Source organism: Rhinopithecus roxellana, chromosome 14, assembly GCF_007565055.1.
Source record: "Rhinopithecus roxellana isolate Shanxi Qingling chromosome 14, ASM756505v1, whole genome shotgun sequence".
Taxonomy (NCBI): Eukaryota; Metazoa; Chordata; class Mammalia; order Primates; family Cercopithecidae; genus Rhinopithecus; species Rhinopithecus roxellana.
Genome location: NC_044562.1, coordinates 30,548,004 through 30,566,196, shown reverse-complemented (window position 1 = coordinate 30,566,196; position 18,193 = coordinate 30,548,004). Strand labels below are relative to the sequence as shown.

The 18,193-nt window shown below is 48.4% G+C and overlaps 1 protein-coding gene across 1 annotated transcript; it reads right to left on the bottom strand.

Annotated features, from left to right (window-relative positions):
- Positions 1–7,384: 7,384 nt before the first annotated feature.
- LOC115893233 (cilia- and flagella-associated protein 65-like) lies at positions 7,385–10,659 on the bottom strand. Its single transcript, XM_030916674.1, has 2 exons — positions 10,501–10,659; positions 7,385–7,687 (listed from the first exon to the last, which is right to left on the bottom strand). The coding sequence occupies exons 1-2, from the start codon at positions 10,657–10,659 to the stop codon at positions 7,385–7,387; spliced, it is 462 nt and encodes a 153-aa protein (XP_030772534.1).
- Positions 10,660–18,193: the final 7,534 nt, after the last annotated feature.

The window sequence follows — 18,193 nt, the reverse complement described above, 5'->3', positions numbered from 1 at the left end:
AGGAGAGAGCACCCCTGACCTTAGGACACTCAGCCATTACCCACCCTCCCCCTCTGCCATGGCCCCTGGGCATTCTCCCACCCACCCTACGGCCAGCCCAGAGGCCTGCCAAACTAGAATTCCGGCCCTCCCAAGGGAGGAGAATATGCGGCCTCATCAGGCCTCCCTCTGGGCTTCTGTTCTTTCCTCCATTCCCAAGGCCTCCCCTAGCCCATACTAAACTGTCAGGAGAATTAGAGAAAGGCACCCATTCCTCCAGATACACAGACACAGCCTGAGCCTGGGCACTAGCTCAGGAAGGGATTATGGGTTACATTTCAGCCCCGTTTGCCATCTTGGCCAGGCTCCGCTGGTCAGGGCACAGTGTATCTGATCATGCCCAGGGGCCGAGGGTTGGGGTCTAACTTGAAAGCTCCCTGCCCTATGCATGCTATGTGGGGTGGCTCCAGGGAAGAATTAGTCTGTGAAGTCATTGAAGGCAAAGAAAAGGCAAAGCCTGCAGGGCTCGGCGGGAGAGTGGGGGGCCGCGGGTCCAAACCGCCCTCTCCCAGGCCATGAGCACAGCAGCAGGCAAGACTAGCACAGAGTGATCTCCCCTGTGCCCAGGCCGCACACTGGCTCCAAAAGCTAGGGCTGGGACCCAGGAGTGGGAGACGACCAGGCAGACAGCTCTAGAAGTTCCAGAATACAGGGGAGTGCCCACCAAGCCTTGTCACCATCACTGGGCCCCAGGGGAGCCCCTCCTCTCTCAGCCTCACGCCCTCCCCATGACTCACCTGGTGGTGGATGAGACAGGCCACACGCCGAAAGCAGATGATGGGGTGAGTGGGCTGGAAGGCACAGTGCAGGGTCATGCGGGCCTTGCCCACCAGGGTCCCAAAGGCAGGCCTGATGCTAAAGACACTCTCCAGGCAGTCGATGGCAAACTGGAAGTAGGCCGTGCAGTCCGACTGGTTCTCAATCCACAGGGGCTGTTCGGAGCGCTCCCCAAGGTTGACCCAGCTGAAGTTGACACAGTAGTGCTGCAGGGACACAGCAGGGCCTGGACACAGGAGATGGGGTATCAGCTTCCCCAAGAATGTCTTAGACAAGGTCCCACTGAAGGGAGGTGGTACTCTCAGGGCCAGGCTACAGAGGCCCAGAGCCCTGGCAGCCTGAGCAGAACTCCAGCATCACTGGGTGCCCGTGGGACTGGAATCTCCAGGTAGTCACAAATGATTCCCCCACGGGGCCACCAGAGGGCAGCAGACACCCAGGCTGAGGCAAGGTGGCCCTGGCTCTTAGGAGCAGGGAAGGAGCTCTTCAGAATCTTCAGCATGGGCTGCTCCTGTCCCCAGGGGAGACCGCTGGGGTCATCAGTACCTCTACAGAAACCAACGACTTTGAGCACAGTCTTGGAGGCACAGCCAGAAGGCATGATGGAGAAGTAGTCCACAGTCCTGGTGTCCAGGGTCTTGGGGTGGAAGAACACTGACACGCATTTCTTTTCTCCTGGGAGCACGACGCCACGGGCTGTGGGGCATGAGAAGGCCTGGTCGTCGGCCAGTTCATCTGGGGAAATTTCAATCCTGAAGGGGGCATTTACCTGTAGGGCCAGGTAGAAGGACAAGGGGTCAGGTCGCGGAGTGGAGCAGTGTACGATGCGACAGTCTATGCATTGTACTGGCGTGCCCAGCCAAGGGGGTGGGGGCAGCTGGCATCCAGGCTGTGCCTCACTAGCCAGACTGCCTCCACATTCTGGAGAGAAGGAGCCGAGTCATGTGCCCCGTGCTGGACCTGCCTTTTAATTCTCCCCAAGGTACTATCACAGCTAACTGTGGTCCTGGGGTCAGGACAGTCTTAGGGCTGCTCGTGGCTCTGGCTGGGGTACACCCCAGCCCAACCCCCAGCTGAGGAGAAGGACACACCTGTTGACAGCTGACATGGGTTATATGAGGCTTGGGGCCAAAGGTGTAGAAAGAAAGGGTGGCATTCAGTAAGGCGGTGATTTTAGGAGACTCCAGTCCTGGAGGCCATGAGTCCTGCCGCCCCTCCCGCCTGGTGCCTACCGCCGACGGGTTGTGTAGCCTGATCTGCCTCTCCGAAGGTGCAGCCCACAGCAACAGAGCCGAAGTACAACAGCTTCTGGAAGCCCTCGGCATCCTGGTCCTCCAGGCACTTGTGCTTTATGCTCACCAGCAGCTGGGCGCACTTGGCTGGGTCAGAGATGGGGGAGTCTTGGGGGACCACCGGGGCCTCTGTGGCCCCAGCTGAACAGCCCCTCGAAGAAGGCAGATGGCCCCAGGGAAAATTTAGTCTGTAGCATCATGGAAGACAAAGGCAAAGCCTTCGGGGCTGGGGGGAGGGCAGGAGGCCAGTGGAGGCCCTGTGGGGGCCAAGGCAGATGGGAGGTGGGGGACACTGAGGCCTGGAGGCCCCAGAAGGTGCAGCAGGGGCCAGTCTGGGGATGGTGGGAGGTTGGGCCTCACCCACAGCCTGCAGCTGGATGCTGCTCCTCTGCCGGCTGCCCGCCCCATACCAGCACGTGGCCTGCACCTCGTGGATGACGGCTGTAAGGGGCTGAAAGGTCACCTTGATCTGAGAGGCCTGGCCTGGCTCCAGGAGCCCCATGGTTGGCAGCATCTGGAATGGGCTGGAGAACTCCCAGGTGAAGAAGGTGGGCAGGTCCCTGGGGATGGGGGGCAGGTCAGGGCACTGGGCTTCTGGCCCCTGCTCCTGCAGTAACAAGTCAGGGATGCTGGGCAGAGCCTCAGACTACCCTACCCCCACAAGGGTATGCCTGTCTCTCCTGCTTCCAGACACCCTCCTCACAGCTCTTGCTCTCCCCGCCTGCACTTCAGCCTCTTACTCACCCCACAGTTATCCAGGCAGAACCAGGCCTCGGTCGTGTCCCCCACAGCACACATGGGCAGCTGCAGGGATGGCGGGCAGATCAGTCTGTGGCAGGGCAGGGTGGCCCGCAGGCCCACACAGAACATCCCCTCCGCTTTCTCAAACCACAGCTGGTCCACGTACTCCTTCTGTAGTGTGAGGCGGGGCAGAGGCAGTCACCCATCAGTGGCACTCAGGGACTGCACATCCAGCCCACCCTCAGCCATCCCCAACACAACCACTGAGGGGAGGGCTGGGCCGTGGTCCCCACGTCAGACTCTAAGGGGAGCTGGGCACCTATGTTGTCTTGGTCTCAAAGATTAGAGTCTCTTTTGTAGAAAAAGTATTTTGAGGAATTGTGGGTGGGGGGTGGCAGGAAGAGGCCAAAGAATGTAGAAGGGGTTTCTTTTTTTTTTGGTCGGGGGGGTCTCGCTCTGTCACCCAGGCTGGAGTGCAATGGTGAGATCTCAGCTCACTGCAACAGCCACCTCCTGGTTCAGGTGATTCTCCTGCCTCAGCCTACCAAGTAGCTGGGACTACAGGCATGCGCCACCACACCCAGCTAACTTTTGTATTTTTTAGTAGAGATGGGGTTTCGCCATGTTGGCCAGGCCAGTCTCAAACTCCTGGCCTCAAGTGACCTGCCTGCCTCAGCCTCCCAAAGTGCTGGGATTACAGAAGTGAGTCACCATCCCCAGCCACGGACTGTAGGGCTTTCTGATGGTCAATATAATATTGCAGCCTCTACCCCCAGCATCCCCTGGGGAATGCCCTCTGTCTAATGAGATGAGGGGCCAAGCCCTTGACAGGGCCTCCCAAGCTGGATTGCTGCTGGAGTGGGCAGCATGTGTGTGTGTGTGTGTGTGTGTGGCGGGGCGGGGGGGGGGGGGGTGCTCCTGGGTGCTCTGTCCTGCTTTCTGTTCTGAGGTCACTGTTCCCAGGTGCCTCCCTGCCCTCACTCACTATGGCAGACCTTACCGCCTCCAGAGGCCGGAAGACGATGGGGAGCGTGAGGGTTATGCCTGGGCTCAGGAAGATGGGCTGAGGGATGACTGTGAAGAAGAACTTGGTCTTGGGGGGCCTGCAGGAGAGAGCGGGGAGGTGAGCACCTCAGATCAGGGCTCAGAACAACTGGAAGAGGCAGGAAATGAGGGAAGCCCTGCAGCCAAGGGAGCTTGAGTCCTTGGGACCACAGAGAAAGAGATCAAGAGATGAGCACGTGGAGGTAGAAACTCAGGGATTTGGTTACAAGAGGACCCGTTCTCCTCCTCCCCCTCCTATTCTCAGAGATCTTCACTCTGAACAAAAAGGGAGTAGTGTTTGTACCTCTGATGAGCATGGAGGCCTGAAAGGGACAGGGACAGGGAAGGGTTGCCCAGATTTTAAAGAGTCCCTAAGCACTGAGGCAGGGGAACCAAAGCTGAGGAGGGTGGGACTGGGGATGCCTTTCCAGAGACCTCAGCAGAGCTGTAGCATCCCACAGTGGGTCAGAACCACAGCTGCTGCAGACTTTCAAAACATTAATAAGACGATGACATTGTCAGCAACTTTACACCAACAAATGTTTAAATTTAGATGAAAAAAACAATTGCTATAAAAATATAATTTATCAAAACTGACCAAGTAATTGTACAATAAATATTATGGCTGCTCTGCCTAAAAACACCAAAAAATGGAATGGGTGGTCAAAAACCTTTCCACAGGCCAGGCACAGTGCCTCACATCTGGAATCCCAGCACTGTGAGAGGCTAAGGTGGGAGTATCATTTGAGCCCAGGTGTTCGAGACCACTCTGGGCAACATGGCAAGATACTGTTTATAGCAAAAAAAAATTTTTTTTTAATTAGCCAGGCATGGTGGTGCATGCCTACAGTCCGAGCTACCTGAGAGGCTGAGGTAGAAGGATTGCTTGAGCCCAGAAGGTCATGGCTACAGTGAGCCATGTTAATGCACTATACTCCAGCCTGGGCAACAGAGTGAGACCCTGTCTCAAAGAAACAAGAAAGAAAGAGAGAGAGGAAGAAAAGAAAAAAAGAAAGAAGAAATTAGATAAACTTTAATGTGTGTTTATGAGAAAACCTCTCAGCAAAGCAGGAATAGAAGAATATTCCCATAATCTGACAAGGTATACACTTTTACAGAAATCCTATAGGAAATCAATCCTACCAGACAGCTTAATGGTGAAACATTGCAGTCCTTTACTCTGAGATGATAAACAAAACAAAGATGCCTCTATAACCACTTCTGTTCAACACTATTCTATTTAACAATGCAATAAGGAAAGACAAAAGGTGTAAGGACTAGAAAGAAAAAAAAATGTCATTTTCCATTTAAAATACAAATGTGTGCATGAAAAAACAAGAATACTAACAAATAAATTATTAGAATTAATAAGAGGATTTGCCAAGACACTGAACACAATACCTATATAAAAATGACATTTTAAAAACTAGCAACAGACAGAAATAAAACAACTAAAAAATATGTCATATATAACAACAGCAAAAATATAAAATACTTATGAATAAATCTAACTAAAGATGTGCTAAATGTCTATGGAGAAAACTTTACACTTTATTGAGAGACATGAAAAATAACCTAATGAATATAGAGATAGCCCGTGTTCATGGATTAAAAGACTCAATATTGTAATGATATCATTTCTCCCCATATTCATCTATAGGTCCAATTAAATCCCAATCAAAATCTCAAGAAGTGTTTTATGTGCATGTATGATAAGCTGATTTGAATATTTATATAAAAGATCAAAGGAAGGGCCAAGAATAGCTAAGACAATCTTGAAGAAGAAATAAGGCCGGACGCGGTGGCTCACGCCTGTAATCCCAGCACTTTGGGAGGCCGAGGCAGATGGAAGGTGGATCACGAGGTCAGGAGATCGAGACCATCCTGGCGAACACGGTGAAACCCCATCTCTACTAAAAATGCAAAAAATTAGCTGGGCGTGGGTGGTGGGCACCTGTAGTCCCAGCTACTTGGGAGGCTGAGGCAGGAGAATAGCATGAACCCTGGAGATGGAGCTTGCAGTGAGCCGAGATCGCACCACTGCACTCCTGCCTGGGCAACAGAGCGAGACTCCGTCTCAAAAAAAAAAAAAAAAAAAAAAAAAGAAGAAGAAGAAGAAGAATTAAGTAGGAGGACTTATACTACCAGATATCAAAATTTACTATTCATAAAAATCAATTCCATATAGATAAAAGACAAATATTAAAAGGCAAAAATATAAAGTCTTTAGAAGATACTAGAGGAAAATATCTTAATGACCTCGGGGTAGAAAAGGACTTCTTAGGAAAAGCATAAAAAAGCACTAATCATAAAAGAAAAAGACTGATAAAGTTGATACCTTTAAAATTCAGAACTTTTGGCCGGGCGCGGTGGCTCAAGCCTGTAATCCCAGCACTTTGGGAGGCCGAGACGGGCGGATCACGAGGTCAGGAGATCGAGACCATCCTGGCTAACATGGTGAAACCCCGTCTTCACTAAAAAATACAAAAAACTAGCCGGGCGAGGTGGCGGGCGCCTGTAGTCCCAACTACACGGGAGGCTGAGGCAGGAGAATGGCGTAAACCTGGGAGGCGGAGCTTGCAGTGAGCCGAGATCCGGCCACTGCACTCCAGCCCAGGCGACAGAGCAAGACTCCGTCTCAAAAAAAATAAAAAATAAAAATAAAATAAAATTCAGAACTTTCATTCTTCAAAAGACACAATAAAGACAGTAAAGACAAATCATAAGATGAGAGAAGATATCCACAATGCATAACTGGCAAAGGGTGTTTAATTGGGATAAGAACTTATACCAAAAAGAAGAAAGAAAAGATAATGTGATAGAAAAATGGCCACAGACTTGATCATAAATTTCACACGTGAAGAAACACAAAGGGTCAATAACCTACAAAAAGACACTCATCCCCATTCATCAGTAATCAGGGAAATGCACATTAAAACCACAAGTTACCATTACTGGCAAAAATTTTAAATTCTGACAATAGCAGTTATTGGTAAGGATGTGGAGGAATGGGAACTAACGCTGCTGGTGGGCGTCTAAAGAAATCTGTGCACTTTGGGAAATAATTTGGTTTAATTTACAGAAAGTGAACAGGTACATGGCCTAAGCCTCAGCAATTCTACTCCTGCGTCTATTCCCCAGAAAAGACAGAACGTGGAGCAAGGTGGCGGAATAGATGGCTCCATCCCGCAAGGACACTAATTTAACAACTACGCAGAAAAACAAACAAGCAAACAAAAAACCACTTTCATAAGACCCCAAAATCACGTGAGCCTTCATAGTACCTGGTATTCCCCAGAAAAACTCTTGTACTTATGTAACTGGACACATATACACAAATGTTGGTAACAGTCCCAAACTAGAAACAGTCCAAACCTGCTTCATTCTGGATGAATGCATTATGGTACAGGCACACATTGGGACACTATACCACAATGAAAAACAATGGACTATAGTTGAACAATTATTCATACTGCACGTGTTTTAAACACTCACTGGCTTTTATATGGCATGTTGAAGGTTTTTTGTTTGTTTTGTTTTGTTTTGAAGAGAGCCTGCTTTAAGGGCTCAATGCTCTGGCACTGGGTCCTTGATCCTTTATACTGGTACCTGTATTTCATCTTCTGGAGTTTCAAGGATCGATTTTTCAGAACCAGACTCCTTGTGGTCTCCTTTCCTAGCTCCCAGCCTTTCCAGTGCAGCTCCTCGGCCACCTCAATGCCCCAGATGACCCTCTTCTTCACTCTCTCCTGCTTCTTTGGGGAGTGCATCTGAGTGTCCATGGAGCTTGTAGGCTGTTCGGGTGGCAGGGAGAAGGGGGAGCAGAAAGGATGTATCAGCAGGGTAGGATGCCAAGATCCAGAGAAAAGGTGAAGGTCTTCCTCCTCCACCACCAAGAAAATAAAGGACAAGACAGAAAAACAATGATTGACACCACCCCTCACCCCTGGGGGATGGTCTGGAGACAGATAGTGAGAGGCAGGTAGGCCCTGAAGTCAGATATCACCTCTTCCAAGACTGGAACTGTTTTGCAACTAGAGCCCCTGCCCCTGAAGCTTTCCCTGGGCAGCCCCATCAGCCACTCCGTGCAAGCACACAAATGCAGGCTTCTGTTCTGTTCTTCAGTGCGCCCTCAGATACCACCCCATCAGGTACCTCCTCCCCTCTTCTTCCTCCCAGTCCTGCCCCTTGCTACAGATGCCTCTCCTAGCTAGAGCAGTCTCTCCCAGGCCCTTTTCCAGACCACAGTTCCCTCTGCACCATTCCCTCTCCCATTCCTCAATTGGCTGGTGGGGCAGAGGAGGAGTCCATTTGTCTGCTGTTCACCTCACCCATCCCCTGACTTCTGGGGCCACTCTAAGGGCTGCTCCTGGTGATTGATGCTAGCACTGCCATGTGCAGAATTTCCATCTGTAATGGAAAATCTTTCCATAGGCTTATCCATCACCCCTTTCTAGATAAAGAAGGAGGGGGCATGGAAACCCTCCCTTGGGTGGTAAGGTGGAGGGAGGATGAACTGGTTGCCTTTTCCTACCACGGTCATTGCCATGAGCACTCAACTCATTGGCATTATATATGTGTGTGTGTGTGTGTGTGTGTGTGTATATATATTTTATGCTATATATGTGTGTATATATATATTTTATACTATATATGTATGTGTGTGTGTGTGTGTATATATATATATTTTTTTTGTTTTGTTTTGTTTTGTAAGAGTCTCGCTCTGTCACCCAGGCTGGAGTATAATGGCACAATCTCAGCTCACTGCAACCTCTGCCTCCCAGTTTCAAGTGATTTTCTCACCTTAGCTTCCCAAGTAGCTGGGTTTACAGGCACCTGCCATCATGCCCGGCTGATTTTTCTATTTTTGTAGAGACAGGGTTTCACCATGTTGGTCAGACTGGTCTTGAACTCCTGACCTCAGGTGATCTACCCACCTTGGCCTCCCAAAGTGCTGGGATTACAGGCATGAGCCACCATGCCCAGCAAGAATTTTTTAAATCTTTGACCAAGTATTGCTTTTATATTGTTGCATAATATAATGATATAGTCATCCATTCAACAGATATTTTTTGAGTACCTATAATGCACCAGACACTGTGCTAGGTGTGGGACTACAATGATGAACAGGACCAACAAATCCCTTTTCTCTTGGAGCTTACATTCTCAGTTTCAATATTTACTGAGTGTGTCTGATGGCCAACATACTATTTTCTTTCCTGAGTCACCTATGGAAGAAAGGTGACATGGATTATGGGAGGTAATTTGCTATAAATATCAGTTGGTGCATCAGCCAGTGTCCAGGCAGGAAAACAAAAGCCACTCTGAATGTTTAAAACAGGGAATTTACTGTGGCCAGACGCAATGGCTCACGCCTATAATCCCAGCACTTTGGGAGGCCGAGGTGGGCGGATCACAAGGTCAGGAGTTCAACACCAGCCTGGCCAACATAGTGAAACCCCTGTCTCTACTGAAAATACAAAAAATTAGACGGGCATGGTGGCAGGAACCTGTAATCCCAGCTACTCGGGAGGCTGAGGCAGCAGAACTGCTTAAACCTAGGAAGAAGAAGTTGCAGTGAGCCGAGATTGCGCCATCGCACTCCAGCCCAGGTGACAGTGCAAGACACTGTCTCGAAAAAAGAAACAAACAAACAACAACAACAAAAACCAGGGAATTTACTGCATAACCATGGGTAGTGAAGGAACCTGGGAGTTGGCAACATCAAGAAGCTGCCACCACACCTAGGTTAGAAGTGGTGGGGTCAATACAGCCTTGAGGCCTGTCTGGTGGGAACTGGAGCCACAGGGGAAATGCAGCTGCTGACAGAGACACCGTGAACAGCAGAGAGAGGAAGAGAAATGCCCTGGCTTCTCCCTTCCTCCCACCTTCCAATCTCCTACTAGCTCAAAGCAGAGCAGGGAAGGGCAGTGAGTGAATGCAAGGGCAAACAGGCCCAGTATGGCACAGAGGACAGAGATGTTTTCTAAAACACGACCCTCCGTTCACAGGGAGGCAAGGGCAGCACATCTAAGGAGCTAGGCACTGTATACCACACAACACAGACACACACTGTATCATACACAAAGCCATACCCATAGTCACACCCCTGGACAGCTGCATCATCACATAGAGAGCACTACAAAGAGCTGCAAAAAGTAAACAGCATCCACACATTATTGGTCAAACACAAAGTCCTAGGGGTCAAGACCAGAAGAACTTTCTGAGGAAAGAGAAATCCTGGCTATACAACCAGCCTCTGGCTCATTCCTCTCTGGCACTCTCCTATCCCACGGCCTCTCGGGCACTCACTGCTCCCAGCACTCCAGCGTGCCTGGTACTAAAGTGGTGAACAGGACTGACAAATCCCTTTTCTCTTGGAGCTTACATTCTCAGTTTCAATATTTACTGAGTGTATTCGATGGCCAATGTAGTGTTTTCTTTCCTGAGTGGAAAAAAGGTGACAAGGGAAGTCTAGACAGGGTCTAGTGCTAAGATGCATAGGGAAGAGTCAGGGCCTCTCAGATTCCCACCCCAGTGCCCTGCCCCCCATGCCCTGCCCTGGCCCTGCTACACCCTGCTCTGCCTGCCCTGGCTGTATCCTTACCCGGGCGCTGATGGTGCTGCAGGCACTCATGGCTGCACTGCTGTCATTGATGGCGGGGATGGCCACCGTGCTGGTACTCAGGCAGGATCCGCCAGAGTTCATGGTGTGGTCCTTGCTGTTCCTGGACCTCATGATGGAGCTTGGAGCCTGTGTAAGCATCAGGCCCTTGGGACACAGTCCAAAGGGAGCACTCTGAGTATGGAGCTGGGAAGAGAGCAGAGGGTGGGGGAGACAGGAGTGACATGAGAAAGAGAGGCTGAGGGAGGAGACTCTCATGGCCATCCTTGTCATGGAGGAAAGGGTCTGCTTCCCAGCTCTGGCAATAGGTGCTAGGTGGCACCATGAGGAATGAGGCTCTACATGAGATCCAGGGCTTTGCCTGGGAGCCTAGGGACTCACCATCAGGAAAGGCACTCCAAAGAGAGACTTGGGAACAAGGCCCACCCCACTATGCCCCTCTGTGGCCACTCTTGGCACTACTCAGCAAGCTCCAGTGGGTGTTACTGAAGTGTGTGCATTACCTTTATGTGGCTTTTACTCTCTGCTTGTTTCCTCTGAACGCTCTTGCCTCTTGTGAGAAGAGGAATAAGGGGGAAAGAAGAGGCAAATGAGACTGACGGATTCTCTACAACCTCCTAAGGTAAACATCACTGAAATAGATCAATGAAAGCATAAGTCAATCCATCTCTAGAGCAGCAGGATCCCTGATGACTGTAGCTGAAATCATATGCAAATATATGTGACACATATGTAAAGGATATGCCAGGTGCTATGTATGCATACATATCTGTTTTCCAGGGGGAATGGCCACAGTTTTCACCAAATGCTCAAGAGGATGCTTGACCTCGATCTAAGGGACACAAAGTATCTCAGACTAGCTCTGGCTCCATCACCTCGAATCCCCTCTTCCTTTAGCTGGCTTCCCTTAGCACACACACTCAAGTGTGACTTTGTTACCTCTATAAGAGGACAGCAATTTTCACACTCACACACCAAGACTAAGCCAGCCCCACTCAAGCACATGTGGAAGTGGTTTGCAGATCCCTATAATGACTTACCACAAATGGTTCATCTCTGATTTCCCTTTACACTTGATACAAAGCCATCATCCATGAAATCACAGAACATGGCACTGTTCCCCAAAATATAATGCAATCCACATGTGTACTTTAAAGCATTCTAGTAGCCACATTAAAAAAGTAAAAAGACACAGGTAAAATTAAATTATAATGATATATTTTATTTAACCTATCATATCAAAAATACTACATTGAATATGTAATCGATATGTAAATAATATCAATATGTAAATAATTGATATGTAAATTGATATGAAAATAATCAATAAATTATTTAGATACTTTACTTTCGTATTTTGTATTAAGTCTTTGAAATCTGGTGTGCATTTTACACTTATAGCACATCTCAATTTGGACTACCCATATTTTAAGTGCTGAATAACTACATATGGCTATTGGCTACCACATTGGACAGCATCACTTTAATACCTTTTTTGAACATTTGTATATTTTTCAGACTACTCAATATCCTCCCCCTCTTCTTCAAATAACAATCTCAAAAATAATAATGTCTATTAACATGTACTGAGAACCTACATGCCAGGCAGTGTTGTAAGGTCCTTACAGGGATTTTATTTATTTATTTATTTATTTATTTATTTATTTATTTATTTGAGACAGAGTCTTACTCTCTTGCCCAGACTGGAGTGCAGTGGCAAGATCTCAGCTCACTGCAACCTCCACCTCCCAGGTTCAAGCAATTCTCCCTTACAGGTATTTTAATTCTTACAACAGTTTATGATTACGTGTGACTTACCCATTTATTTGACCTAAAATGATCCTTTTTCAAGTTTGTCGTTCAGTTCCTTACTTTAATGTATTCAGATTTAGCAATTTTAAGATCAGCCTTTAGGAATTTATACAGTTCCATCAGACACTCTCTTATCCCTCCCGCACCACCCAGCACCACCCTTCCAAAGTGGAAGGTTCTGTTGACCCTGGTTTTCTTAGTTGGCAACATTTCTAAACCCTCTGGAGGGGACTATCTAGATTCAGTCATTCGTTCATTCACAAAGCACTTGCTGAGTGCCTATTATGTACCAGGTACTGTGCTAGGCACCAGACAAGGCAGGCAAGGCTCCTACCTCCAACTGTGAACTAGATGTTCAGATGAAATCAAAGAAAATGTAAGCTGAGGAGACACGCAGAGAATCCATTACTTCTCTGCCATGGGATGGTCTTGCAGCACTGCCCTAACTCATTAATGCCTCTGACCTCAGGGGATTGTACAGACAGCCCCTGCCTCAGAGCTCTGAAAAAGCCTCCACTCAACACATGAAACTATTCCAGAGAGTGCATAGAAGAGATGAGAGATAATGGAGTAGAAAGCTGGTCCAACCCAGGTCATAGGGCTAGGGAAGTGGTCCCAGGGCAAGGGAAGCTGGATGCCAGCATCTTCTCAGACTCTACGGGGATAGGCAAATTTCTCCATCTCCTGGAGCCTCAGTCTCCTCGCCTGTAAAATGTGGGTTATCCTGACGATTTCACAAAGTTGATGTGCAGCTCGAATGAAACAGGATTTGAAAAAGCACTAAACAAACCTATGTTATAGTAATTAACAATCATAACTTTCCCACTAGCCTGCACTATTCTTCCAAAAGACTCACACATCTGCAGTCGTTGTGAAGAGACTGGGCAAGAGAGGTTTTTTGTTTTGTTTTGAATTTGTTTTGTTTTAAATTGAAGTTTCCAATTTCGAGGACTTTGAAAATATGTATCATGAGCTTCCTTTATTTGCCTAATTGCTGATCTAAAAATCTCCAAGATGACCACTAGAAAAAGTGGCAGGTCGTCGTATAGAGTCGAGGGAGAAAGAAAGAGATGAAACAAAAGGGGACAAAATACACTTAGAGCTGTCTCTCCTTTCTCTTCGGGATCCTTAGTCTGATTGATCTCGCCCAAGACTCAGTCCCATGGGGCTCTCTGAAGGGCATGGAGGGGACCTCTGGCCACGATTTCCCGAAGGATAGGGTCTCCCGGGACAGACACCTTCCCAGGCCACTCGCGCCGCTCCCTAGGACCCTGGGACCCTGGGACCTTGGGACTAACGCTCAGAACTTACATCGCCGCCATATTGCCGTCTCCATAGACACAGGACGCGCAGGAAACGGCGTCTTCAGATATCCCAGGGCAACGACGGCAGCCCGAGTGAGGCAAGATTCGTAGAAGGCGAATGCGCCGCCCAAGTTTATTTTCTGTATTCAGTTTTGATTCCCTGATTTTTCCTGCTGGCAGTAACTGTGGGCTTCTACCTGTCGCGACATGGTAATGTAGAGCCCCCTAGTTGTCGTGACTTTCCAGCAATCATGACTTTAATTGACGACCAAATTCGCAGGAAGCTACTCGGTGGGCTTGGCACTCTGACACGCATAGAGACAGAACCTCATTCTCTGTGATTGCAATTGTTAACTTAAAAGCAGCCCGCAGTTATTTCTTATTTGAATATTGCTTTGCAAATAGATCCCTTTTGCTGATGACAGGGAAGGTGTCCTCTGCGTTTTCTCCCGGCATTTCTTCTTGCTCAGCAACAAGAAAAACAACTCTTTTGAAGGGATCGGAAGGTTAACGTATAAAGGAATTATTATACATAATGTAGACTTCTGGAAGCCCGTTGGTTCATTTGCTGGTATGTGTGTTGGAGGAAGGGTCTCATTTTGTGAAGACTCCTTAGTATGTGAAGCTGAAAGTCTCAAAGTTACTCTTGGGTAACTAAGGATATTTTGCTCCCCAAAACAGCGAACCGGTTTCCTTTCAGATGGAAGAGGGGACGTGACTAGGCGGAGAGAGCTTAGTGAGTCGAGGGTTAAACACAGAAGATAAGCTATCATTTTGGGAGAGTTGGAGTTGACTTGTGAAAGGTGAAAGATGGACTGAGATGACAAAGTGACCTGAGCTGGCCTGGGAGATCACATGGCCAGAGACTGGCAGGGCTGGAGGGAAGGGGCAGGCAAATTACGCCAGCATGATTAGTAATTTTCCGGGAATCAAAGAATGTGGAACTTAGTGAGCTTTTCACTGGTTTTAACGGGATTCTCAGAATCTGAAACCTGCACTTTGGACATGACGATTTTCACACTGTTTGTAGTTTCTATAATGATTTCCTTTTTGTTTTTCCCCAAATTCTTTTTGAAATGGTCAGCTTGACTCAGCTGGACCTTAGGGACAAGGAAAGGAACTGGTTCATTTTTAGGATAAAAAGAAATAGGAACTTTGGGGGCAAGGTTTTGTGTTGGCCCCAAGAATTTCAGTGGGAAAACCCCAAGGAGGAAGAACAGCTCATGCTAAAGGCGTCCCTGTGCCTCTTCACTGGGGAGCCTCCTTCCAGAGCTCTTGCCTGCTCAATGGTGGATTCTGAGTTTGGAAAAATTAAAAGGGATGGTTCCTCCTCTTAGCAGGGCCCCTGTAGGCTCTGCTTCTGTAGGTGTCTAGCTGCCTCCTGGAAGCCCTGATGCCTAGTGACTGCAACTGACATCGGTGGACTCCCAGGGAGAAGCCTGCGTGCTGGACTTTGCCCAGGGAGGCACACACATGGAAAGAGGCTTTACAATGGATTGAGCCTGAGAAGGGAAAAGAGGAAGCTGGGTTTGCTTTGAAACTCTCCCTTTCCAGGAGCCCAGAACCAGTGGAATAATGGATACTGGGACCTGTTGATCATATTCTCCCTAGACCCAAAAATAGATCATGGGGGAGGCGGCCAAGTGTGGTAGCTCACACCTGTAATGCCCACTCTTTGGGAGGCTGAGGCTAGTGGATCAGGAGTTTGGTCAGGAGTTCAAGACCAGCCTGACCAACAGGGTGAAACCCTGCCTCTACTAAAAACATAAAAATTAGTCGGGCATGGTGGCTCATGCCTGTAATCCCAGTTACTCGAGAGGCTGAGGCAGGAGAATTGCTCGAACCTGGGAGGTGGAGGTTGCAGTAAGCTGAGATCACACCACTGCTTTCCAGCCTAGGTGACAGAGCGAGACTCTATCTCAAAAAAAAAAAGAAAAAAAAAAAAAAAGATCATGGGTTCAAGACTGGGTGATGATACAGGAAACTGATTATCAGGATGTAGGAGAAGGGAGGAAGGATGGAAGGGAGATGGCCTCAGATCCTCCTGGCCTGGAAGCTGGGGTGAGGAATAATAAAGGTAAAAGCACACTCCATGATTTGAACTTCAACACACATACAAAAAAAACACATTTTCTAAGCTTCTTTTTCCCAGGTATCTTCCCACACCCCTATGCCCTCCATCATATAGAGAAGACCCTGGGCTGGGAAATCAGGCAGACCTGAGATTAATCCCCACTCTATTACCAACTGTCTGTGTGACCTTCAGCAAGTCACATGACCTCTCTGAGCTTCAGTTTCCTCATCTGTTACCTGGGGATAATTCTCAGAAGCCAGGTGGGAAAATTGAGTGATAAGGTATATGTAAAGTACTTGACATGTGGTAGGTAATCAACAAAATCTCTCTCTCACACACACACACACACACACACACACAGAGAGGGAGACAGAGAGAGAGAGAGAGACAGAGAGAGAGAGAGAACATTCACTAAATGGGAGATCTCTGTAGGTAAGCCACTCAGCCTTCTGCACACCTGCACCTCCTATAAGCATCCAGCCTCTCTGCTGCATGCTGGAGAAGTGGGAAATTTTTGCCATCTCCACGTCCTCCTGCTTTGTTTCTCCAAGAAGGAGGCTACCTTGCTGCTCTGGATGGAGAAAGACAAAAGGAGACACCAGGGTGCCTTCCTATCCAGTTACAAGTCCACCCAGATCCAGCACTTAGAAAGCCCTCTCCTGCCTCTCTCCGTCCTGAGATTCTGACTCCATTTTGAGTGTTGGTTCTGGAATCAGTTTGCATTCAAGCTGTACTTGAGGGATGGAGGTGAAAAGGTGGGCTCTCCTCAAAAAAGGATGAGTTCATGTCCTTTGCAGGGACATGGATGAAGTTGGAAACCATCATTATAAGCAAACTATAACAAGGACAGAAAACCAAACACTGCATGTTCTCACTCATAGGTGGGAGTTGAACAATGAGAACACATGGACACAGGGTGGGGAACATCATATACTGGGGCCGGTCAGGGGGGTGGGGGGCTGGGGGAGGGATAGCATTAGGAGAAATACTTAACGTAAATGACAGTTGATGGGTGCAGCAAACCAACATGGCACATATACACCTATGTAACAAAGCTGCACATTGTGAACATGTACCCTAGTACTTAAAGTATAATAAAAAAAAAAACAACAAAATAAAATAAAATGCAAAGGTATACCTTAAAAAAAAAAAAAAGGCCAGGCGCGGTGGCTCAAGCCTGTAATCCCAGCACTTTGGGAGGCCGAGACGGGCGGATCACGAGGTCAGGAGATCGAGATCATCCTGGCTAACATGGTGAAACCCCGTCTCTACTAAAAAATACAAAAAGCTAGCCGGGCGAGGTGGCAGGCGCCTGTAGTCCCAGCTACTCGGGAGGCTGAGGCAGGAGAATGGCGTAAACCTGGGAGGCGGAGCTTGCAGTGAGCTGAGATCCGGCCACTGCACTCCAGCCTGGGCGACAGAGCGAGACTCTGTCTCAAAAAAAAATAAAAAAATAAAAAAATAAAAAAAAAAAAACAGAAAAAGGAAAGGTAGGCACTCCCACAGAAGCTCCTGTCCTCAGAAATGAGTGGGGTGAGTATTCTCAGCCTAGTCTGGAGTGGGGGGTAGAGAGTGAGAAAAGGCTCTAGCTAAGAGGGCCACTGGGTAGTTCAGGGCTGGATCTAGGAGCAGACAGAGGACATTCTCTGCATTAGAGGGTCATGGTCCCCTGCAGCTACTGGCATTGGAAGGTGTTAAGAAACTGGTTGCAACTCCAGTCTGAAAGGGCTGCCAGTGGCCTAAAACTGGCAGGGTTTGGGGATAGACTGCCAAATGGCAAGAAAATTTAAAGGAAAGCATTCCTTTCTGCCTGGGACCCCTATAGGATTTTCTTTTCCTTTTTTTTTCTTTTCTTTTTTTTTTTGAAACGAAGTCTTGCTCTGTTGCCCAAGCTGGAGTGCAGTGGTGCGATCTCGGCTCACTGCAAGCTCCGCCTCCTGGATTCACACCATTCTCCTGCCTCAGCCCCCTGAGTAGCTGCGACTACAGGAGACCGCCACCACGTCCGGCTAATTTTTTTTGTATTTTTAGTAGAGACAGGGTTTCACCGTGTTAGCCAGGATGGTCTCTATCTCCTGACCTCGTGATCCGCCCACCTCAGCCTCCCAAAGTGCTGGGATTACAGGCGTGAGCCACCGCGCCCAGCCAGGATTTTCTTTTTATTTTATTTTATTTATTTATTTAGTTTTTGAGACAGAGTCTTGCTCTCTCACCCAGGCTGGAGTGCAGTGGCGCGATCTCGGCTCACTGCAAGCTCTGTCTCCCGGGTTCACGCCATTCTCCTGCCTCAGCCTCCCGAGTAGCTGGGACTACAGGCACCTGCCACTACGCCCAGCTAATTTTTTGTATTTTTAATAGAGACGGGGTTTCACCGTGTTTGCCAGGATGGTCTCCATCTACTGACCTCGTGATCCGCCCGCCTTGGCCTCCCAAAGTGCTGGGATTACAGGAGTGAGCTACTGCACCCAGCCCAGCCAGGATTTTC

Coding starts and splice junctions, on each gene's coding strand:
- LOC115893233 (XM_030916674.1), bottom strand. CDS start 10,659: ATGCTTACACAGGCTCCAAGCTCCATCATGAGGTCCAGGAACAGCAAG. Junction 7,688..10,500: donor GCAGCACCATCAGCGCCCGG/GTAAGGATACAG, acceptor CCACCCGAACAG/CCTACAAGCTCCATGGACAC.